At 31.1% G+C, this 25,759-nt stretch overlaps 2 protein-coding genes across 2 annotated transcripts; both read right to left on the bottom strand.

The window, feature by feature from the left end:
* Positions 1-2,092: 2,092 nt before the first annotated feature.
* LOC129882090 (peroxiredoxin-2E-2, chloroplastic-like) lies at positions 2,093-3,005 on the bottom strand. The gene has a single exon (XM_055956237.1). The coding sequence runs from the start codon at positions 2,927-2,929 to the stop codon at positions 2,234-2,236; it is 696 nt and encodes a 231-aa protein (XP_055812212.1). The 5' UTR covers positions 2,930-3,005; the 3' UTR covers positions 2,093-2,233.
* A 3,189-nt stretch (positions 3,006-6,194) lies between these two features.
* On the bottom strand, positions 6,195-14,450 carry LOC129882089 (glucomannan 4-beta-mannosyltransferase 9-like). The gene is made up of 9 exons (XM_055956236.1): positions 13,552-14,450; positions 12,775-12,873; positions 12,068-12,320; positions 9,502-9,612; positions 8,573-8,709; positions 7,691-7,804; positions 7,388-7,587; positions 6,836-7,030; positions 6,195-6,744 (listed from the first exon to the last, which is right to left on the bottom strand). The coding sequence occupies exons 1-9, from the start codon at positions 13,879-13,881 to the stop codon at positions 6,582-6,584; spliced, it is 1,602 nt and encodes a 533-aa protein (XP_055812211.1). The 5' UTR covers positions 13,882-14,450; the 3' UTR covers positions 6,195-6,581.
* Positions 14,451-25,759: the final 11,309 nt, after the last annotated feature.

Genomic DNA, 25,759 nt, shown 5'->3' with positions numbered 1-25,759 from the left:
CTTCCCAAGTACTACAATTCCACTTCTCTTTAAAAATGCCACAAGGTGCTTGTCGGATCTTCTAAAAGTTGTATATTTCAGTGGATTCGACACGGGTACGACAACATTTTTGGAGAGTCAAAGAAACATAGCATATAACACAATGTGCAAGAACAGAACTATTAGATCTATTTACAGTGCTCAAATCCTCAAGATCACAATCTACTCAGCCAAAGTTTTGATCTTTTACTCTTAAGTTAATTTAAGGAAGTACCCCTGAATCTCAATTTGGGTGGCATTGTCATTCCACATACATTCATAAAAGATAATTCAATAATACATAATAGTAATAAAATTTGAAACATATACTAGTAAAAGAGGAAATATTGTAGACCAGAATTATAAATCTTCAAAAATAAGGGTATTATTCAGTATTCAACATAAAACTAGTAGTGAGTAAAACTTGAAAAACAAAAACAAGTGAGTGTAAAAGCACCAAAACAACAAAAAGGAACAGTCAAGAAACTATTAGAACTACCTACATTGCCCAAAATCTCAAAATCAGAATGTACTCTGCCAAAGTTTTGATCATTTACTTCCAAGCTAATTTAGGGAAGCACTCCTGAATCTCAAATTGGATGGCATTGTCAGGAATCAGACAGACATTTATATAAGACATAATACATAAACAAACACTCAAACTTGGCCTACACAGGCAAGTAAACACTCCAACTTTAAGAATGCACATCTAGTTATCTCAACTTGATCTCAAAGGACAACTAAACACTCCAACTCGACCCTCTTTCATGGACACCCGACGCTGACGTGACACATAAATTTGGAGGTGTCTAGGTGATCATTTTGTAAGTTGGAGTGTTTAATTGTCAGTTGAGGCCAAATTTAAGTGTTTGTTTATGTATTATGACTTCATAAATAGACAACTCAATAATTCATCAATGTAAAACATCCAAACACATAAAAGAGTAAACATTCTAGACCAGAATTAGAAACTAAGCTTCATAATCTCCAAAAACAAGGGTTATTATTCAGTGTTCACAAGAAGAATAGTAAAACATAAAAAGCAAGATTTAATAGCCTCATCATCATACTTGACAAAAAGAAAGAAAAAAACCTCTAAAGGGCCTTGAGTATATCCTCAGCACTACTAACATTGAAAGCCTCTACCTTCCTCCAAATTCAAGATTTTAACAACCCCATCTTCCACAAGCACAGAATATCTTCTAGACCTAACACCAAGTCCAACATGCTTATTGTTTAGGTCAAGTTCACACCCAATAGCCTTGGTAAACTCCATATTCCCATCACTCCACATCAACACCTCATCATCACTAATTCCCAAATTCTCCTTCTAAGATTGCATCACAAATGCATCATTTACTGAAATACAAGCAATTGTGTCGACCCCTTTAGCCTTAAGCTCCTCAGACTTCTCCACGAAACCCAGAAGGTGTTTTTGAGAACAAGTGGGTGTAAAAGCATCAAGAACAATAAAAAAGAAGTCTCTTTTTACCAGAAGTAAGGTAAGAGACTATTAGAACTACTTACAATGCCCAAAATCTCAAAATCACAATGTACTCTGCCAAAGTTTTAATCTTTTGCTTCCAAGTTATTTTAGGGAAGTACTCCTGAATCTCCATTTGGGTGGCATTGTCAGGAATCAGAACAGATATTCCTACCAGGCATAAAACACTCACATAAAACACTCAAACTTGGCCTATACAGGCAAGTAAGCACTCCAACTTTAAGAGTGCACATCTAGACATCTCAACTTGGTCTCAACTGACAACTAAACACTCCAACTCGTACCCATTGTTCTTGTGAAACCCGACGTTGACGTGACACATAAATATTAGAGGTGTCTAGGTGATTATCTTGTAGGTTGGCGTGTTCAACTGAAACAATGAAGACGAGTTGAGGTATCTAGATGTGCATACTCAAAGTTGGAGTGCTTAATTGTCCGCAAGGCCAAATTTAAGTGTATGTATGCCTTCATAAATAGACAAGTCAATGATTCATCACAATATAACACAAGTCGATGATTCATCACAATATAACACCCAAACACATAAAAGAGTAAACATGCTAGACCAGGACTATAAACTAAGCTTCATAATCTCCAAAAACAAGGGTATTATTTAGTGTTCACAAGAAAACTAGTAAAACATAAATAAATAAAAAAGCAAGATTTAGTAGCCTCATCATCATACTTAACAAAAAAGAAAGAAAAAAACCTCTAAAGGGCCTTGAGAATATCCTCAGCACTACTAACATTGAAAGCTCCACCTTCCTCCAAATTCAAGATTTTAACAACCCCATCTTCCACAAGCATAGAATACCTTCTAGACCTAACACCAAGCCCAACAGGTTTATCACTAAGATCAAGCTCACACCCAATAGCCTTAGTAAACTCCAAATTCCCATCACTCAACATCATCACCTCATCATCCCCAATTCCCAAATTTTCCTTCCAATATTTCATCACAAATGCATCATTCACAGAAATACAAGCAATTGTGTCAACCCCTTTAGCCTTAAGCTCCTTAGACTTATCCATGAAACCTGGAAGGTGTTTTTGAGAACAAGTAGGTGTAAAAGCACCAGGAACAGCAAAAAGAATGGTTTTTTTCCCAGATGTGAGGTCTGAAACTGAAAGGGTTTTGAGTTCATCGGATGAATCGAAGTAAGAAAAGGTGGAACTGGGGAGTTTGTCTCCGACGGATATAGTGGCGGAGATTCTTGAAGTGGCGGCGGTGGTGGAGTATTTCAGAGATTGTAAATAGTGAAGGGGTTGTTTCAGAGATGAAAATTGGGAAGAAGAGGAGAAAAGATTGGATTTTTTGGGGGAAAGAAAAGAAAGGGGTTTTGAGGTTGAGGGTTTTAGGAGGAGTTTTGAGAGAGTGAAGGAAGCAGAAGCAGTGGCGGCAGCCATTGTTGAGCTCTCTGTATGTGCGTGTGTTTCAGAGGAAAATGAGAAGTTTTATGGATGTTTATTAATGTATTGTTTTATCGTATCCTAGTATTGTATTGTGTTGTATTTGTTATATTATAATATTTTAATAAATATAATATTTAAATAGATTATATTATTTTATATTATTATAAGTTTGAATAAATTATATTATTATATATCGTTATATAATATCACATATTAATAATTTAAACAATAAATCTATTAGAAAAATAGGATACATGATGAAGTTATTATAGAAATGTAAGATAAAATTTAAAATAAAATTATTAAATAATAATAAATAATAATAATAATAATAATAATAAAACACTATCATATTGAAATGGTCTTTCTCCAGCTTTCAAAATTTTTGGAGTCCTATGCTATGACATTATTACAAAAAGAAAACATGGCTAGTAGATAATTATTTTCTTATTATAAAAACCGATCAGTTCTTTTAATTTTGTTCGGACTTAAATTTTAGAAATGGAGAAGCCTATGTAGAAAAAGCTAAAGAAAAATACCATCACGGTTCAGATCCCGACACGAAGAATTAATTCAACTACAAAAATCGTGAATTAATAATACAATCTAATATAACAAGTAACCACCATCCAAATGTTAGGAGATTATTTGTGTTGTCTGTGAATTATGTCATTTAAGATTTGGCCTTTTGTGTGGCTTTTTGGAAACTTTTGGTGGGTTAGATATTGGAAAGGTGGCAAAGATTTTTTAGGGAAGTTGACACTTGGCCTTTATTCCTTTGCTTTGTGTATATTACTCACTCATCAGTCACACACCATACATGCAATAACAACATAATCAGTGATTCCACACAGTGAATCTGGAAATAATAATGTATACATAGATTATATGTTCACCTCAATACTAATGTAGAGAAATTGTTTTAAATAGATTTCGATTTAAAATAAAAATAGACTAAAAAAGAATATAGTGAAGTACAATAAACAACAGTCGTAACAAAAACCTATAAAAAGTATTACATGTTTTATTTATGATTTAGGTCAATTTGCCCTTCAAAGATGACACCAAATTTCATTTAGACCCCTCAGCTGAGCGATTTTATTTTAGACACTTTATATAGAGTTTTGCTATTTTATTTTGACACTTTTTTCTGACTTGCCACATGATGTGTGTTGCACGGATTCAGAGCGCATGAAGAGCTTTCTTTTCTTAAAATAATATTTTTTTTTCATTTTTTTTCTCGACTCTTTTTTCATTCCACCATCCATCTACTCCACCACCATCATATTCACCTTTTCTCTTCTCTGTTACCACCAAGATTACCCAGTTTCGTCATTTTTTCTCCCCACACCACAAAAACCATCCATTTTTCATCCTTCTAATCATTTGTAGTATTAGTAGGTACAAAAAAATAAAAATGGGTTCTAAAATAATTTCAATGAAACTCCATTTTTGAATATCCAAAATTTAAAAATTCTTCTTGGATAAAAGCTATGTGTTAAAGATACATAATTGTTTTTTATCTATTTATTTAACATTTTTAATGACCTATTTGGGTTATCAAAATAAAAAAAATATTTTTGCTACAATGATAAAAGAGATGTGAAAACAAAGTTGGTATTAAGCACTCATTTGTGCTGAAATTTTTGTCAATAAGAACAATTACATAAATAAGAACTCAAAAGTAATGTATCATGATACATAATTGTTCTTATTAAATTTCTTGAATGAAACCCAGATTTGGAATTCAAATTTGTTGGCTAAATTTTGATTGAAATGATGATAATCGTGGATTTGCGCAAAAATTTTTGATCCAAACACTGTTCTATTACTTTGAAGTGAAGAAATGGAAATGAAATTGAAGACTTCATTAAAGGTCTTTTGAAGCTTCCTGGAAAAAAAATGAACTCAGATCTTATTTAAATAGTTTTAGCTTCTTTTTTTTAAAACTCAAAAGTCATTATTTAATAATTATTTTGAACACAAATGACAAATGTCATTGTGTAATTCGACAATTTATACGTGTCATTCGCGAATGAATACGTACACATCACAGTTTTGCTGAGTGAAAAAAAAGTGTCAAAATGATATAACGAGACTCTACATGAGGTATCTAAAATGAACATCGCCTAGTTAAGGTGTCTAAATAAAATTTGGTGCCAACTTTAAGGGATCAGCAATGGCTTCTACCTATGATTTAAATAGCAGTCCTCGAATAGGCTATTTGGCTAAACTTTAAATAGCTTGCAAACTCTAATTGAAGTTGTTGGGTTCAGCCCATCTAAGACAGTAGCTAAAACTGATGTTTGGCCCATTAAGTCATCTGGTACCCAAACTTTTGCTTTATCCAATAAAAGTTCTATAGGAATAATTTTATATGGTTTTGAAATTGAATTTATGTCTCTATAAATACAAAATTCTGTACGAATTAAATTATGTCTTACCAAACACAATTTGAGGAATTTGTACAGTTTTACCAAACACAATTTGTGGATTATGAACTTATTAAGGCATATGTTCTGCAATTGATATTTATGTCTCTATCGACATAAGTTCCTTATGAACTAAGTTAGGCATAACTTATGTTAAGTAGTCTAATTTTTGCTAAAGAGATTCAAAATATAAATAAGTAAATACAAAAAAAAATCAAACAGATTCAATAAATATTATCTATATATAAAAAATAATTAATTTTTATACATACAATATAATTTCTATCAAAGGAAATTAATTCCAATACCCTTGTACTCCTAACTCATCTATGAACGCCAGCACATGAAACTTAAACTCAAAATAAAAGAAAGTGTGTTAGTTGACTATTAAATTGATTCATTTACTCAATCTTGGTCATAAGTAGTAGATATTTGTTTGGTGACTATAAAGATTAAGTACCTTGAGGGTTGGTGAATCATTAAATCTTGGCATAACTTGTCCATAGTTAGCAAAACTAATGAGTGATGTTTTATGATTTGATGCTTTTAGAGGAATTTATTGTAGTGATAATTAGTGGTTGAACAAGATTTTCATTAAGGAATTCTAACTTATAAATAAGTAAACATACTATGAATTTAACATATACAACAACATGTGCTATATAATTTCACAAGTTGAAACGTCAACAAGGTAGAGTGTATGCCTCTAAAGAAGTTGTTTCTCGTAGACAATCGGCTCAAGAATCAAATATACTATCAATAGCTAAAAATTAATTTTTGGTTCCGCCACGGTTCAACGAAAAATAGATGGTAGAGAAATGAAAACATTAACTCTGAAACTTTCACTCTGTATTGAAATTTGAAACCAAATTACATCTAAGTAAAAGAAAGGGGAAAAAAACAGATTCAACTTTTACTTTCTTGTTTTCTTCATTTGTTTCTTTCTTGCATATCTTCTTCAATGTATATGCTGCTGCATTTAACCATAGGACTCTTTCTTGAATATACACAGAGAACAAACAGGATTCGAGCCCACGAATCACTTTTATGTTTAAAATTACCTAAAAAGAATATAACCAACTATTCTTCTTTTTACAAATGAACAAAAATCACCCAAAAACAAGAAAGGCGTGCAACGCCACTGAAAACGCCACTTCTTTTGGTGCTACCAAGGGGAGCACAGGGCGAAAAAGCTTAAGCTTCACGAGCGTTGGCTAAGAGTTGGGCATGAAAGTTCCAACGTAACCAAATCCAACGATGAGAAAGGCGAATGCTTGAATGAAGAGGTAGAGGAAATAGTGGTTAGTACCAAATGCAATGTCATAACATCCACAGAAGAAGAGGTACGCGCCAGCAGCAAACTCTAACAAATGAATCCTGTCGATGATTGAACGATAGGGAAACTTTATTTGTCTAGCAAATTGTCCACGAAAAATTGAAACTCGTATTTGTAGAGATGAAATGTTACCTATCACCAAGCCTCATTCGATGTTTTCTAAATGCTTTGGTAGCTGATTTTAACTTGAGAGCGTCCCCTAATTTCTCCGTGACAATCCATTCATTCACTCGTCCTGCCTCCAACAAGCCGATGAAGGTGGCCTTAGTTCGATGGAGTGACATGACATTCTCGAAAAGGATCCAAAATACCAGCAGGTGAAGGGACCTGTTCCCAATTCAGCATAAGCAAAAGCTCAGCATTTCTAGTTCAAACACAAATATCGCGGTACTTTCCTCTTTACCATTTTCATTTCAGGAACGACGAATTAGTTAAATTAATAAGGCATGATCAGTTTCAATGGAGTAAGGCATCGTTTGCTAGCTACAATGCCAACCAGGCATATTCATCATGTATTTTCTCATGATTGAAGCATGTTTAGAATATTGATAAATTAGTCCTAGAACTATAATCCCGGAACCAAATGACCCCAAATGTACCATGTTAACTTTCAGCCGTTAGGACTACAACGTTATCAAGAAAGCAAAGTAGGAGTGATGCAATGCAAGTATACGGAAAACTGACCTTGGAGTTCCAACAGCATTGAGTAGAGTAATGATGGCAGGAATGTAGACAGCTCCCCACTTCGGAACCTCAACATCAGGTACTAAGACAGTAGCGGGTAATACCACAACGTAGAATACGAAAGTAACAATATGAGCTACGACCTTCCTCACGAAGAAGAAGCTGTAAATCACATGAACCTTCTTCCACAAAGACACTTTCTGGAAGCAAACAAAGCCGATAAAAAGTTCAACGGGGACTTAGATTGAGTACTAAACAGTCTGTTAGGAAATTGAAATATGGCAATGGCGATTTAGGTATTACCTTGTTTCTTATGATCTCCATACACATTTTCCTGAAGAGATTGGCCGGGCCACAGGACCAACGATGTTGTTGATAACGATAGGCCTTCAATGTACTTGGTAATTCGTTTTTTACCTATATGATTGAACAACGGTAGCAACATGTTATTAACAGCAGTCATTTTCTCTGTTTCTATACATGATTAATGGTCACAACGACCTTTAGTCCGTAGTAAGGCTAATAAATGTCTTTCTCAAGGGGGCGTGCAATAACCTTAAAAGACGGATAGTATGAACTAGAGGCCGTATGTTGTAGTGTTTATATATTATCATTTTGAGACAACGGATAAGAAATGTCAAATGGAGAATACGTGCAAAAAGGTTCAAAAACGGATAATATGAACTATAGATCGTACATTATAGTGTTTTTATCATATTGAAACAACAAATAAGAAATGTCAGATGGGGAATATGTGCAAAAACCTTAAAAGACAGATAATACGAACTATAGATCGTACATTATAGCGTTCATTTATCTATCATATTGAGATAACGAATAAGAAATGTCTCAGAGAATATGTGCAAACACCTTAAAAGACAAATAGTATGAACTATAGATCGTACAAAGTGTTTATTTATCTATCATTTCGAGACAATGGATAAGAAATGTCACAGAGAATGTGTGCAAAATCCTTAAAAGACAAATAATATGGACTCTGAGTTCGTATTTTATAGTGTTTATTTACCTATCATTCCGAAACAACGGATAAGAAATGTCAGATGGGGAATATGTGCAAAAACTTTAAAAGACAGATAATACGAACTATAGATCCTACATTATAATGTTTATTTATCTTTCATTTCGAGAGAACGGATAAGAAATGTTAGAAGGGGGAGTATGTACCTTGACAGAACCAAGGTACAAGAATTTCCAGCCCTTGAGACTAGCACGGACAGCAAGGTCCATATCCTCGACTGTTGTCCTGTCCTTCCAACCTCCAGCCTCATCTATTGCGGCGATTCTCCAAACACCTGCAGTGCCTGTATTTTTGTTCCAGACACAACATTCATATTTAGATTTGTTGGACCACAAAGAATTCACATAACATGTAGATTCAAATAATTTCTTGGACCACTACTATTATTAGTTGTTGTTTCATTTAACTTCATTGAAGACAATTTATACAAAACTAACATGTTGCTTACTAACTTGTCACTTTCAATGGACCTAACTTCCAATAGTATAAAGAGGCGAATTCAAAATTTAAAGTTATAGGTTCCTACGTCGACTTTAAGTTAATAATACAACAATAGATGGATTCACAGTCAAATATTTATAGATATTTAGTGGATTTATAAATATATACAAAGGGTCTAAGCAAAAGTTATTAGGTTCACGTGAACCTGCAATGGACCCTCTAAATCCACCCCCGATGGTGTAGCATACACATTACATTAGTAGTGATGAATTTTTGCTCTGTTGTCAAGAAGCAAGTTGATCCGGTCCATAGAACTCCCTCTGTCCAACAATAGTTGTCTACTATTGACTTGATACAGACAATAAGAAACAGAAAGTGATAAGAATAATTTTACCAAATCACTCTTATTTACAAATCATCTAAACATTGAAAAATGAATGGCAAGGATAAAATAGGCACATCATAGTAAAATTATTCATTGGTTTAATAAACTGGACAAGTATTGTTGCACATCCAAAATAGTATAGTGGACAAATAAAAATGAACGAGGGGAGTACCATTAAAACATAAATTATTGTACAAAATTAGCTCACAAAAAAGAGGAAAAATAGTAATTAATATGAAGAATTAATACCATTAAATCCGAAAAAAGCATGTGTAGAAGAGCCCACTTCTTGCTCCACAGAGAAATGATAATCCAATGACATTTCTTGCATTCTTGTCATTAGACATTCATCAGCATTAACTGCAAAAATCACCAAACAAAAAATAAATAATTTTTTTCACTACAACAAGTCAACAACAATAATATATTTGATGTAATCCCACAATTGAGAATAGTAACGGAGCCAAAAATTTGGTGAAGGGTGCGCAAAATTAAATATACACTCATAATAGCTAAAATTAGGTACACCACATAATTCTTTAGAAAGGGGTGTGCACCGAACCACCCTTCGCTTAAGGTGACGCTGTTTTTGTTGGAAGGGTGATGTGTACGCAGACCTTACTCTCGTGCATATAGAGAGATTGTTTACGATAGAACTTTAACTCAAATATAACATATCAAAGTAAGTAAAAAGAAGAACATCCAATAATGAAGAAGTCATAATGAAAATACATTAGAAAGTATGATAAATAATATGAAAATTGAAACAAAGAATTCTCAAAGACACAAAAATAATGTCGGTTAGTGAAAAAGAATGTTCTTGAGGTCCACCATTTTTATAGCACATGCAATTGTTGGTTACTTTGGGAAGTGAAAGAGTGTACAAGACTAAAGGACAAATATACCCTTGTCATTATTAATAATTCCAAAAATGACCTTACCTTCAAGAATGTACAAAGATTTTCTTTGCAGAACTAGCACTTCCTAATTGGTTTTTTTAAGTACAAAAAAGCTTCCATTCACGGTGCAAAAGCAATAGGTTAGTTTTATTTAGATTCTTTAAAAATATCATCGGTGTGTGTTAGAGTTTGTCGATCCATCATGGATGTGTCTAACATTTTTAGAGAATCAGAAATAGCTATGTTGTCAAGATTTCTTAAAAATGTAGCTACATATCAAATTTTCCAAAAATAATATATTTTTTTGATAATCTGACATAAATGTATCAGCATTTTCGGAGTCAAAACCAACTAATAATGCTCAAATTCATTAAAAATGTTGACAAATGGATATCGAATTCAACACATATGTCTAAAAATCTTGAAAAAAGCAAAGAAACGTAGGTGATAGGGGAATTTATTGCCCTAGTAATAATACTTGTAGTATTAAGTGCTTCTTACGAAACCACAAATACTTTTTTTCCACTTTAATCAACTCATCTTTTCAGCTTTTAAGCATGCACCAGACAAAACAACTTTTAGCATAACATAGAAATTCTTTTTTTTTATCAAACATTAAAATTATTACTAATGAGTCCTATTTTTATTTTTGGGGGGATTTCATTTGGTGTTTGGCATCAGCTTTGAATTTCAACTAATTCGAATTTGTGCAAGAAAATTTTACTTTAAGGAGGTAAAGTGTTTTCTCTATTCAGAACTTGAACTCGAGACCTCGAAGAAATACTTATCACTCTACTATAACCTTTTCCAGTTACACTATTTTGACTATGAAAAAAAAAAGAGTTAAGAATTAGTGCATTGAATTGCCAATTCACAACTAGGGCCAAATTTCATGAGCCAACAAACATAACAACAACACTATGTGGCCTAAAAAATACTGGCCTACAAAGATTGTACGTAAGTTTGGTCATTATTATGTGCACACAAAAAAATTGGTAGTGTGTAAAAGTCACCGACAGTCTTGATGAGTAATTTTTTAGCAGAAAAATAATATAACATGTAAAGTAAAGTCATATATAAATATATTATGAAAGTGAAAAAATAAAGGTTATTGCCTAGTGGCTAATTAAACAAATGAATATCATAAAATGATAGAAGACTTTTTTAAAATTTTAGATTAAGCTTTGATAAACAGAATTATGTTAGGAAGAGATTTCTCTCATATATATAAATATATTATGAAAGTGAAAAAATAAAGGTTATTGCCTAGTTGTTAATTAAATAAATGAATATCATAAAAATGATAGAAGACATTTTCTAAATTTTAAATTAAGCTATCGTATATGTTAGGAAGAGATCTCTCTCATACAAAAAAAGCCTTAACTAACTACTCGCTCGATGCGCTAAGAAATTCTAGTGAATGCCCTTATTTAGCATTTTGGTGGATAAACTAATGACAATCACAAAAAGCTAGATGACTTCTTCCGCAAATTAAGTTTTGGTAGACAAAATTATCGCATGCTAATAAAAGAAAAGAAAAAAAAAGGAGTGGCCTTGCGGAAAAAAACTATTGGTACGAGATCTCTCGTATAAAAAGACCGAACTAAATACTCGTTCAATGCGCTATGAAATTCTAATGGATTCCCTAAATTTAGCATCTTTGACTTAAACTTAGCCATCTTCCTATATTAAAATCCTAAATTCTATTCAAATGCTGAATCAAGATTTAAACTTTATGGATTCAGAATATCATGAACACAGAATTAAAATTTAAATGTTATGAGTTAGAATGCCACTAAAAGACATAATTGAGAGTCGCCCAACCATTTGCACGAATACACCATCTTTATTAAAAAAAATACTATTACTACTACTACTATATGAGGAAAGTGAAAAAGGTAAAAAGTAAAACTAACCATATTTCCATCTAGCTTGAACAAGGGAAAGTTCAGGATTGTGAACTAGAAATGGAATTGTATGCCATAGAAAATCAGGTTCAGGTTGAAAATCAGCATCAAAAATAGCAACAAAGTCACATTGTTTCACATAAGAATGCTTCAATCCTTCTTTCAAAGCACCTGCTTTGTACCCACTCCTATTGTCTCTCACTTCATATTTTATATTTATTCCTTTGCTTGCCCATCTTTGGCATTCAATTTCCACCAAATTCTGCAAACAATTTCAAGAAACACAAAATAATCTTTATAAAGTTTTATAGTCTCTTTAGTCAAACTTGAAAAATTGTGTGCTTTGAAAAGTGTGAGTAGTAACTTGTGTTCCATTAATTAATTTGAAAAGTACCTTTAGCAATACAAGAGTTGTAATTTATGGTTAATCAAGATTCCAAAGTGTTTCGAGGGTTTATTTCCAAATCAAGAAAACGTTCGATTTTTACGAGAACAACATATTCAGAATAGTCCCATTTGTGGTATGACGAAGGTGAATTTACTTCTATTTTAAGAGGATAGAAAAGTTATTTTCGATAGGACAAACAAGATCAAAAGGTTCAATTTTTACCAACTTTATAAATCATGAACCAATTACAAGTTTCAGAAAAAGGGTTTCCAGGGTTTATCTTTAGGGTAAAAAAATATCATTTTTACACCTTTTTTTTTTACTATACCTTAGTGATGGGGTCTGTTGAATCATCAAGAACTTGCACTATAATACGATCAGAAGGCCATGAAAGTCCACATGCAGCTCCAATTGAAAGCTGATAAACCTGTGGAAACAAAAAAAAGAAGGGCAAAAAGAATCAAGACTTTTACCTAAAACAAAGTAATGCTCTTTGCATAATTCTACTAAGCAGACCTTAAACGAAAATATTAGGTGGTTTCTTTCATCACACTAAGTTTTGATGGACAAATCTATCCGACACATATACCGTACAAAAGGTAGAAGTAGCAGATACTCGATAAAATAGTTAAAATGCATCAAAGAATACTAGACCATTTCTTTCCTACACATATACTGACGAACGAGAGATAGCAGATATCCTATGGAATACTTAAAATACTTCAAAAATAAACTAGATGATCTATTGCAATAGATATCTAATGAAATAATTAAGGTACGTGCATAGTGACTCTTGGTGAATAGAATTATCCGACACTTGATGCTTAGTTAGTGTTTGGATAAATTTTGAAAATCTATCTTTAAATATCTTTTTATACCATGAAATTCGATCAGATTCTCTTCAAATATTTTCAATTGCCAAACTTCAAATATTTTCCTAAAAAAATATATGACCTAACACAACTTAAAAAATTCAAATTTTCAAATTTTAAATTCTATTATCAAATGGAACCTTATATCAATAAGAGATATTTCAAGGTGAGTGCAAAATGACTCGAACACACACAAAAAAAGACAAAATTAAAAAGAAAAAAGAGATTCAAACCTCTTTTTCATTATACATTGGAATTTGAACAAGAACCATAGGATAAGATGAATTCCCAAGCTCAACATCATCTTTTAATGGCTCCCATTTGTATCTTTTTTCTGGTTTTCTACCAAACACTTTCAACAATGTAATCACAACAAACATGTAAACTCTTTCAATGAACAACATTACAGACATAACAAGACATAAAAACACTGAAATCCTTAAAAGTGGAACAATCAATGGTGCTTTGATTTGTTCCCACATTATACCAAATTGTTCTGTTATATCATCTCTTGTTCCATAAAATGTATCAGGAAGAATATTTCTTGTTGATAACCTCTCCATTTTTATTTATTTTTATTTTTTGCCCAAAAAAAAACAGGGGATTCTTGAAAATGTGAAAATGCAGGAAAAAAAAGATTTTTTTCTAAAAAAAATTGCTATTTGAATGTCAAAAAGACAGAAAATAGCTCAAACTCACCACTAAATTTTGTGGGGTTTGGGGTGGAAACAGGGGATTCTTGAAAATGAGTTTTTTTTCTCTGAAAAATTGCAGAAAAAAGGTGAGATTTTTTTTTATGCCATTGGAATGTCAGAAAGACAGACAAATAGCTCAAACTCACCACTAAATTTTGCTTAAAGAACAAAAAGATTCCTTTTTTTTCCTCAGAAAATGAAAAAAAAAATTGCAACAGAAAAAATCAGAAAGAAGGAAATGGGGTTGTTGTATTTTGTGTTTCAAGAAGAGAAAATGGGCACAGAAAACAAAGCAAAATTTGTTCTTTTTCTCTATGAGAGTTGTGTTGTATATTAATGGCTATTGAAAATGTTGGTAACAGAGAGAGAAGATGGAGAGAGAAAGAGAGGAATGGTTCTGTTTTTATAGATGCTCTAGTTAGCCTTCTGGTTTGAGGTGCTTCTGTCTTGTTTCTTTAAAAAAAAAAATATATATATATATATTTAAAATATATTATTACACTTTTGATCCTTCAATTATAAATTTTGATTGGTACTTGTACAATAGTTAAGTAAGCATATTTAACTTTTTATTAATTAAAATGTGTGATTCTGAACCTTTAAATAGAACTATATAATGGGGCAAAGCTGCGGCGTAAGGGGTTTATTTAAACCTGATTTGTTGGACAATTATAATGTATATATAAAATTAAAATTAATTTTTATGTATATGTAGTAAATGGTAAAATTAAATTGATTTTTTTATATATTTACTTATTTATATTTTGAATTTCCTTAGTTAAAATCATAGTTCTGCAACTAGCAACAGTACAAACTACACATCGATAATTGAATAGTTTAAGACTTAATATAACAACAACAATAATAATAATATATTCAGTGTAGTTTTATAAGTAGATTCTGTAAAATGTAGAATGCACTCAAACCTTACCCTTATCTTTGTAAGGTAGAGTGGTTGTTTTCGATAATTCCTCGACTCTACTTACAAACAATAACAACATATTTAGTGCATGTAATCCCACAAAGTAAAATTTACGATGATAAATTATACGCAGATCTTACATATACCTTTAATTAAAAAGATTATTGTCTGTAGACCCTCAACTCAAGAAACAAAAATTCAAAGGCGTTTGAAAAACACTCCGCTCTAGTTTAGGACTTAATAATGCATTAAATATGTGAATGTTCACATGAAATTAAGACCAAAATTCGCTAAATATGTTTAATGAGAAATTAAGACCAAAATAATAATTTATTAATATTTTAAGGGATTAAAAGTGTAATTTATTTAATTTCAAAATAGGAAAAAACATAACAAATATTATTTATAAAAAAATTTCCAACAACAATTGAACGGTTCAATTGTTAGAACAGGTCGGAGACAGATGAGTGCACTCCGGCAATTGTGGGTTCCCATATGTATGAAAAATAATAAAACATATATTGTGTGAATTGTCCAAATTTAATTTTGTATAAACTCACTAAGACAGGTTTAGTAGGTAATTAACTGTTGATTCAACGGTCATTAACGTTTATATTTTTTTTAAAAAAAATTGGCATGCAAAATAATGAATTACCATTTTAAACCAAAATAAAAAGTCATTATTGTCTTTAAAGATTTAATAGTGGAGGTTTTAAAATTTTAAAATTACATAGGGACAAGGATGGGTTATTTGATGATCACTCAACGTCTTTTTTTTTTTTTTAATAAGACATATAAAAACATATCTTAATTATGATAAAATTATTAATTACATACTTAAATTATGAAGATATTTAGAAGCTAAAGATTTGTAGTTGTACCATATTTTATGGCGATTAGGGACATGTATATGAAATAAAGATTTTAGTAAAGATTATGGAATAAGATCTAAAATACTTTATAATCGCAATGAGGTTGCAATATAAATCAATTCTTTATTCGTTTATATTCGGTGTTAGATGACTTATGGGACATATTCAAGAAAAAGTGTTATGATATATGATATAATATTGATTAACAAGATACGCCATAAAATTACCAATACATAAAAGTGTTTGAGACAAACAATAGAGTGTAAACTCCAAAATGAACAAGTTATTCACTTACTAAGACTATTCATGAGTCCATTTTTCTTTCTTTTTGATTTCTTACTTAGTGTCTTGTATTCATATTGAAATTCGATTAAAGCCAAAGAAATATTTATCACTTTATCATAATTCTTAATATATATTTTTTAATTAATTTTGAGGGAGAAAAAGGATAAAAGAAAAAAAAATTAATGAAAGGGACTAGCACGTGAGAAAGTGGGAGAACATAGATGATAGATTGACTAATTTGACCTCGTCTTACTAAATGTAGTGACAGCTCAGCTGTTATTTTGTACATACTGTTTTGTAATGTCCTTTTTAAAAAAATAAAATTCCTTTTTTTGGTAATATTATTGGAAGTTTCATATTTGAATTATCAGTTATCTTATTTACCTACTTAAGCTATTATTTTTTCGCAAGTTTCATATCTCAACTATCACTCTTTTAACACACTTCGATATTGAGTTATTATACATGCATCTGTTATCGATTGTGAATAAATACTTGATCAATTTAAAAGTAAAGCACTCTTTACTAAAAATAACTTTATTTCTCAAGAGGACTTGAATTCGTTATTTTAAATTAAGATTTAAGAAATATTTATCATCCCATCTAAATCTTTGATATGTTGTTTTCTTATAAATGTAGTTGATGACTTGATGTTCTAATTAATCAAAGTCGAATATTTGTACTAAGCTAAAAAGGAGATATAGTTCCTTGATTATTGGAATGTCTTATGATTAGTGACACATAAATGCATTTTGTTGCAAGTGATAGGGAAATTTCTTTTTGAATTATTACACTTAGACATACGCCAATTCAATAAATACATGACATGTATTGAAACTTACTTACATATATTTTAACTATAATTAATTAATATATATAAGTTTAAATTATTTGTTATTATTGGCGAGGATGGAGAAAGAAGAAAAGGAAAAATCGTATGAAATAATAGACTTCTCCAAAATTTTGACCAAACAGTTGAGATGTTAAATCATCCACCAATATATTATTAAATAAAATTAAATTAAATATATTTTCCTTTTTATTAAATTTGGAGAATTTAAATTAAAGAAGAATACAATTTTTTGGGGAATAAAAAATGATATTAAAGTTTGTGACCTTTGATTAGTGAAGTGATGTGCAATCCAAATTCATGATATAGATTGTCCGTTTTAACAAGCCTCGCAAATTATTTTTTTTTTCCCAGCATAAAAGCGCACGTATCATATGAATTTGTATTACGTCTTATGAAATTCTTCATTTTAATTTCTTCTCCCATTATGAAGTGAGATTCACTTAAGATATAATATATTATTTCTTTTTCAGAAGCCTGACAGTCCTTCTTTGTGGCCCGCTCTCCGTCATATACACCACGGATAATTAACTATGCCTCACATATAATTAACTATACTAATTAAAACTTGGTATGTGAGTAGTAAATCACGACACACAAGGTACTGTTATTTTTATTCTAACACATCATATTCACTTAATACAACAAATCAACAATCAATAAAAAATAGTAACAACATAACTAATTCTACAATAACTTACAATTTCAGCATTATTAATACAAGTTATATTTAGTATCATTTTTATACATCCTAATAAACGAGCCTTAATTTATTTACATCATTTTTGCACAGATTGGGTTTATAGGAATGTGGTTGGTAAGCACAAAATGCAATCAAAAATAGGCATGAAATTGATACATTATCTAATTTGTAAAAATAAAATCCCTAGCAAAATTGATGGTTAGTTTGAACTGTTGCATTAACTTCAAACTTCTTAAAGAAACTGATACCTGGCAGTGATTTTGGAAATAGACACCTAACCACATTTATTCCAACACTACTCAACACCTCAACTATAGTATTGACCTAGAAAACACTGGTGTTGATGAAACGTGATAGATATTTCGTGAATTAGTTAAGATGTGCACAATTATCACGAACATAGTGAGTATTAAAAAAAAAAAGATAACGATCTAGTCTTTATTGTTGGTTTTTCATCGTTTATTCAATATTTATAATTTTGGAGCTTGATTAAATCGAAGTTATGTTGAAAAATTTTATTATGGAGTAGAACAATTTTTATCAAAGGCAATGTCATTTTTAGAATTAAAACTCGAGATATGTGATTAAAATTTTTTTAAAAAAAGAAGTACTTATTACTCTACTATAATTTTTTATTTACAAAAAGGAACCAAAATTACCCTCGTTGTGAATATATATAAGCGGTTATATATTTCTATAGTTGTGAATATGTTCTCATTATATATGAGTTAAGCTACTCTTAAACTATATTTTAAAATAAACTTTGATTTTTATTAAATAGTTCTTATATCAACCTCAGACAGCTAATATGGGACCTAAAAACAATATCTTCATTGTTAAAATAAGTTTAATTTGGACATAATACAACTTGAATCAGAAGCCACATTAATTATGTCCCTAATCATGTTTCTATATTTAGTAATAAGAAAATTTGTCATTTTTAATTAATATATATATGTAAGGATAGTATAATGGTTTGTTATCATTGGATCTTATAGATTTTGATTAAAGATTTCCATTAAGTGTTCTCAAAAATTTGATCATATGGCGTAATAATCATAACAATTTCATCAGTCATGTAACCATTTAATTTTATAATTATACTCCACTTATTTAAATTTACGTATTTTACTCATCTTTTTAATCTGTTTTAAAAATATCCTTTTTATATTTATTACTTTTCCTTAATTTCGTAACTAGTCAAACTAAATAGATACATATAAAATATATAAGGAGTTAGTCAGGTTCTATGATCAATATTTTAAAATCCAGAAATTAAAATCGTTACATGAAGGTCAGGGACAAATGTAGTAAAGGACTTGCAAAATTATATGGACCTCGATAACTTTGACTTGAAACCTCTATTCATAGTATTTATTAAAATTCACTATATAAGTACAAATAATATAGTTTATAGCTGGTAAATTAAATGAATTGTTACAGAATTTTAAAATCATAATGTCCAATTCCTGAATCCATCTTCGATGAAGGTGTAAATGTGCATTATATTTATTGAAAAATTTATTAGATATATAAATATTTAATTATGAATTTAATAATTATTATAATAAAAATATAAATCTTAAATGTTAAATCCACATAAAACATACAATGGTTGAAAAGAGAAGGATAGTTATCATAAATCTTGATTATAGAGTCAGTTAGTACTAATTAAGCTAGAAAAGTTTGTGGGACATTTAAATAATCTATAGGGTGGACCTCAAGTAAGAAAACTTCTTGATAAAAAGTTCTTTCCAAAAGTTTATTGCGTAGATAAATTAATAATTGAAAATATGATATCTTATTTGATTATATATATTAGTTTTAATGAGCTGTAAAATTGCAGGCTTATACCAATTGAGATGTAATGTGTATAATTAAAAAAATTGACATATTTTATGTGATTAACATATCTAAATCAGGACTTGAGAAGACACATTCTAAAATCTGAGCTGAAAATGTCTAATAGGAACATTCATATATTTAGATGCTCAATCAAAATAAATTATAATTTAATATCTAAATAAAATTTACTTACAAAATTTTAAAGAATTATAAATGGATTTTGCCTTCTTTTTAAGGACATAGATGTAGGGTATATTAATTGTACCATCAAATGGCATGTGCCATTTTATTCAAATACTAACTTTATTATTTTAACATGAAAAGGAAAGCAAAAAAACATTCCTAGTACGTCGGACCAAAGTAATAAATTAAGGTACACCAAAGAAATAGGAAGCTCTAATAAGAGTCTTGATATTTGAAATCCACTTGTTCGACTGATTCAGGTTTACGTTGTATATGATTTATTTAAGAAAAAGTGTTTTTAATATGATTTTTTTTTTTAAAAATGGTTCGAGATCTCTAATTAAGAGTTAATAGATTCTATTTATCACATCGCATATGTTGGTGCTCAAGAAAAAATGAAATTTGAAACAACTATAATAAGTTTGGACGAATTAATCCAATAATTTTTCTTATATTTTGTATTTGTATTCAAAAATTTGTTATATATATAAACATTTGATTATGGATCCATTACTAAAACAAGTTATGAAGTTATACGCTCGACAACACTTTCACACAATCATAAAATAAAAAAATTGACAAATTCAAAATTCGTAAACTTTATTTTAGCTTCACCTCTAATGATCGAATTATTTTATTTCATCTTTTATATAAGATCATAATCTCATTATTTTAGTATAAATAATAAATAAAATAATTTGTGAAATTAATTAATTTCTAAAATTAAATATAGAATAAAGTTAATATTAAATTTAATTTCAAAATTATTATCTTTATCTAACATAAATAATTTAGGGTCAAAGAAAAAGTATCAAACCAAAAAAAGTTGACCTGAAAAGTTGTTATATTTCCACACGAGAATAATAGATTTAACTTTGTCCAAAATTCATCAAATATCTTTAAATTCTCCACTTAAAATCACTTTATCTTCTTTTTTTTGTCGGTGCCAATAAAAAATTAAAATGCATGCAACGTAGTGTATATAAAATGTATCAAAAGTAGCAAAAAGTAAACTTCACTTATTCACTTGTTACCTTTTTTTTTTCGTTTTTATTTTGTTCTCACTCGATGCTGTTATTTATATTGAAATCTAACTAACTCAAGATTCACATAGAAAAATTTCATATTGGGAGATAATACACGACTTCGTATCAAGCACGACTCGACCTCGAAAACTCTAATTAAAATTAAAAGAGTATTTATCATTTTACCATCACCATGCACCTTTATTGGTATTTGTCATTCATTCTTTTTGTTAGGCTTTAGATTATTATGCTAATTAGAGCAATTTGTTCCATTTTCTTTTGACCATTAAAATTGAACAATACTTCACAAAATTAGTAGTACTATTCAATAAAAGTTATCAAATAAAACATAAAATGATTAACACAAGTTGATATAACCCCCACATAGGACATGTTTAATTACTTTATGTTTCATGAACATTATGATTCAAAAAATATAAGGTGGGGTTGTGGGCATATTGGGTCAAACATCATCAAATTAAATTATAAAATGTGTCCAAATCTAAAATCCTTTTAATTTTGTCCTTTTAAAAAATAACAAAGTCAAGGTCACTAATTGTCGGTGCTACCAAAAAAAACATGCAAACTTAGTATTTCCTCCGTCACATAATACTTGTTATGTTCATTTCTCGAGAGTTAAATTATTCAAATTTTAATTAATATTTTAAAATATATATTTATTTATAATATTAATATTAATATAAGAAAAGTTGTAATTTATAATATTTTTTGTATATTTTCTTGAGTTAATTTAATTCAATAATTTACCTTTAAAATTAATTAAATTAACTTTCAAAAGCAAAATATATAATACTTTTCATAAAGTTTTTGAATATCTAAAATTCAATTTTAAAATTTAAAATTAATTTAATTTAATAATTTTCTTTAAAAGTTAATTAAATTAACTTTTGCAAAGCAAATCATGACAACTATTGTGTGATGGAAGGCGTATTACTTACAAGTCAAGAATTGGTTACATTGACCAATATATAGAGATTCATTAAAATCACTCATTTACGGTCGCTTAATATTTTAATTGCCTATTAATTTATCCTCTATGAATTGAAGATACTGTTTAGTAAATGATCTCTTTTTATTTTTCTTATAATTATTTATTTATGAGTTGAGACATCATCTCCAAGCGAATTAATTTTTTGTATGAAAAATGTTAGATCATGATATATATTAGACGGCAATCAAATATTTCATCTAAAATTATATTAAACAATATATAAATAAATATTAGACTGACGTTACAAAAGATTATATTTACCCAACAAATTAAAATAGTGGCCTTTTTGGTATGCATGCTCATAATTAAAAGCACTCATCAACTATTCTCAACTACCCAAAAACAAAACAAAAAGAAGAAAAAAAGTTTAAAATGTACATAATTAATTGCCCCCACTCTGAAAGAGGATTTGCCTTTGGATTTTATAAATAAAACACGAAATAAACATTTTACATATATTAGTCTACGTCAAAAGATCTAAATACGAATTCATGCTAGAGAAGCTGAAAATGATTTTCTTTAATATTCTATAAAATGCATTTATATAATGGATTCTTGAACTGTATATATATATATATATATAATTTTTATACATGTTTATGAAAGACAATCAACAAAGGAGGCCAACAGAGTCAAAAAGGGAGGCCAACAAAGTCAAAAAGGGCTGCCTCCCTAATGACTTTGTTGCAGCCTTCCTTTGTTGAATTGAACATACGCGTTTTGAAAACGCGTAAAATAATTTTACGCGTTTTCATTCTCCTATAAATAGGGTCTCTTGCCCTCATTTGATATCATCCCAGAAAGAGAGAGTAAGAATACAAAGAGAGTTATACACCAAAATAAATATTATAGTCTTGAGTGTCCTCTTTAGTAGTTGTTCCTTTTACAAGAGAGAAGTGTTAATTGTTGTTTTCTCCTTGTATTTGAGAGCTGTGTACTCCATATTAAATAGTGAGATCCTTCTACCCCGTGGTTTTTCCCTTCTATCATTTAGAGGGGTTTCCACGTAAAATTCTCGTGTCCAATTTATTTTCAATATTTTCATCATATCAAACTTTAGTTGTGGTGCTTCCTTCCCCCAACAGTGGTATCAGAGCCCTCGGTTATTCTGTCTATTTTATGCGAAGGTACTATCTGTGAATAGTAACTTTTCGTGAATAGTAAAATTCGGTGAATAGTACTATTCACGTGAATAGTAAATTTCGGTGACGGTACAGTTTGTCACGATTGTTCGCAAAAATATACAGAAACGATGTAGAAGGGTGAGAAGCAAATAACAATGTCGAGTACAACAAAGTTTGACGTTGAAAAGTTCAATGGGACTAATTTCTCATTGTGGAAAATGAAAATAAAAGCGATATTGAGAAAAGACAATTGCTTAGCTGCAATTGAAGGCAGACCCACATACTTTGTTTATGACAGCAAGTGGAACGACATAGACAGCAACGCAGTTGCTGATCTACACTTGGCACTGGCTGATCAAGTGTTGTCTAGTGTAGCGGAAAAGCGGACGGCAAAGGAAATATGGGATACTCTTACGGGGTTGTATGAGGCCAAGTCTTTGCATAATAAAATCTTCTTAAAAAGAAGATTGTATACTCTTCGAATGGCAGAGTCCATGTCAGTTACTGAACATATCAATACTTTGAATACTCTGTTTTCGCAACTTACAACAATGGGTTGCAAAATAGAGTGGACTGAACGTGCGGAGCTTCTACTTCAAAGTCTGCCTGACTCGTATGATCAACTCATCATCAACCTGACGAACAATACTAACAGTCTAGTTTTCGATGAAATTGCAGCCGCTGTCTTGGAAGAAGAAAATCGGCGCAAAAATAAGGAAGACAGACAAGCAAGTTCGCAACAAGCTGAAGCTTTGATGATGGTGAGAGGAAGACCAACTGAACGTGGCCCCAGTGGGAGTCACAATCATGGCAGATCTCAATCAAGAAGTAAGAAGAATATCAAGTGCTACAATTGTGGCAAGAAAGGGCACTTCAAGAAAGATTGTCGGTTCAAGAAGAAGAGTGAACACCCTGAGCCATCAAATGCTCAAGGGAATGTTGGATGTACCTCGGATGATGGCGATATTTTATGCAGTGAGGCAATATCAAATAATGAAGGCAGAAAACGTTTTGCTGATGTCTGGATCATGGACACAGGAGCAACATGGCACATGACTTCTAGGAGAGAATGGTTCCATCAATATAATCCTATCTCAGGAGGATCTGTGTTCATGGAAAACGATCATGCTTTGGATGTTATTGGTATTGGGTCCATCAAAATAAAGATGTATGATGGCACGGTTCGCACCATCCAGGAGGTACGACATGTAAAAGACTTGAAGAAGAATCTATTGTCTTTAGGACAACTAGATGATAATGGATGTTCGTATAAGACTCATGGTGGAGTCATGAGAATATCAAAAGGAGCGCTTGTAGTGATGAAAGCAGAAAAACTTGCTACAAATCTATATGTGCTTAAAGGTGAAACACACCAAGAAGGAGAAGCATCAACCGCATCAGCAAGTTCATTTGAAGAATCAACGATGATGTGGCATTGTAAATTTGGCCATATGTCGGAACGAGGTTTGAAGATTCTTGCTGAGCAAAAACTTCTTCCAGGGCTCAAAAAGGTTTCACTACCCTTTTGTGAGCATTGTGTTACCAGTAAGCAAAATAGACTGAAGTTTAGCAGTTTCTCTTCTAAAAGCAAGGAAATACTAGATCTGGTTCACTCTGATGTCTGGCAAGCACCGGTGGAGTCCCTAGGAGGAGCGAAATATTTTGTGTCATTTATTGACAATTTCTCCACGAGAAGTTGGGTGTATCCAATCAAGAGAAAGGCAGATATTTTTCCAGTTTTCAAAGAATTCAAAGCGCGAATGGAACTTGAATCTGAGAAAAAGATCAAGTGTTTGAGGACAGATAATGGAGGAGAATACACTGGTGATGAATTAATAACTTCTGTAAACAAGAAGGTATTAAACGACAGTTCACGGTGGCATATACTCCACAACAAAATGGAGTAGCAGAGCGGATGAACAGAACCTTGTTGGAACGGATAAGAGCTATGTTGGCAACTGCAGGGTTGGAAAAACCATTCTGGGCAGAAGCAGTCAAAACCGCTTGTTATGTGATCAATCGGTCACCATCAACCACAATTGATCTGAAAACGCCAATGGAGATGTGGACAGGAAAATCAGCTGATTATTCTCGCTTACATATATTCGGAAGTCCTGCTTATGTTATTTACAACACCCAAGAAAAATCAAAGTTGGATCCAAAATCCAGGGAATGCATTTTCTTAGGATATGCTGATGGAGTCAAGGGGTATCGCTTGTGGGATCCCACAGCCCGCAAGGTGGTAATCATCAGGGATGTTGTATTTGTTGAAAACAAGATACAAGCAAAAGAAGGTAGCACTTCAAAAGAAAAATCAGAGACTACTACAGTTGAAGTTGAAGAAATAGAAGAAGTTCCAGTTTCTTCTGAAGCAGCACCAGAGCACAAAGAACAAGAGCAAGCTGAGATCGAAACTCCAGAAGTTCGACGGTCAACTAGGGAGAGAAGAGAACCAGCTTGGCACTCAGATTATTCTATGGAGAGTAATATTGCATACTGTCTATTAACAGAAGATGGAGAGCCTTCAACCTTTCAAGAAGCTATGAAAGGCCAAGAATCATCTCTGTGGGTGGCAGCAATGCAAGAATAAATTGAATCTCTTCATAAAAATAAAACATGGGATCTTGTTCAATTACCACAAGGAAGGAAGGCCATTGGAAACAAATGGGTCTACAAGATCAAACGCAATGGTAATGATCAAGTGGAGAAGTATCGTGCAAGATTGGTGGTGAAAGGATTCGCTCAGAAAGAAGGTATAGACTTCAATGAGATATTTTCTCCGGTGGTTCGACTCACAACAATTCGAGTGGTCCTAGCGATGTGTGCTACATTTGACTTGTACTTGGAGCAGTTAGATGTCAAAACTGCATTTCTTCATGGAGAACTTGAAGAAGAAATTTATATGCTCCAACCAGAAGGTTTTGA

This window comes from Solanum dulcamara, chromosome 3 (assembly GCF_947179165.1).
Source record: "Solanum dulcamara chromosome 3, daSolDulc1.2, whole genome shotgun sequence".
NCBI classification, from domain to species: Eukaryota; Viridiplantae; Streptophyta; class Magnoliopsida; order Solanales; family Solanaceae; genus Solanum; species Solanum dulcamara.
This window is presented reverse-complemented; position numbering and strand designations above follow the sequence as displayed.

Coding starts and splice junctions, on each gene's coding strand:
- LOC129882090 (XM_055956237.1), bottom strand. CDS start 2,929: ATGGCTGCCGCCACTGCTTCTGCTTCCTTCACTCTCTCAAAACTCCTC.
- LOC129882089 (XM_055956236.1), bottom strand. CDS start 13,881: ATGGAGAGGTTATCAACAAGAAATATTCTTCCTGATACATTTTATGGA. Junction 12,874..13,551: donor CAATGTATAATGAAAAAGAG/GTTTGAATCTCT, acceptor TTGTTTCCACAG/GTTTATCAGCTTTCAATTGG. Junction 7,805..8,572: donor TGTACCTTGGTTCTGTCAAG/GTACATACTCCC, acceptor TCAATCATATAG/GTAAAAAACGAATTACCAAG.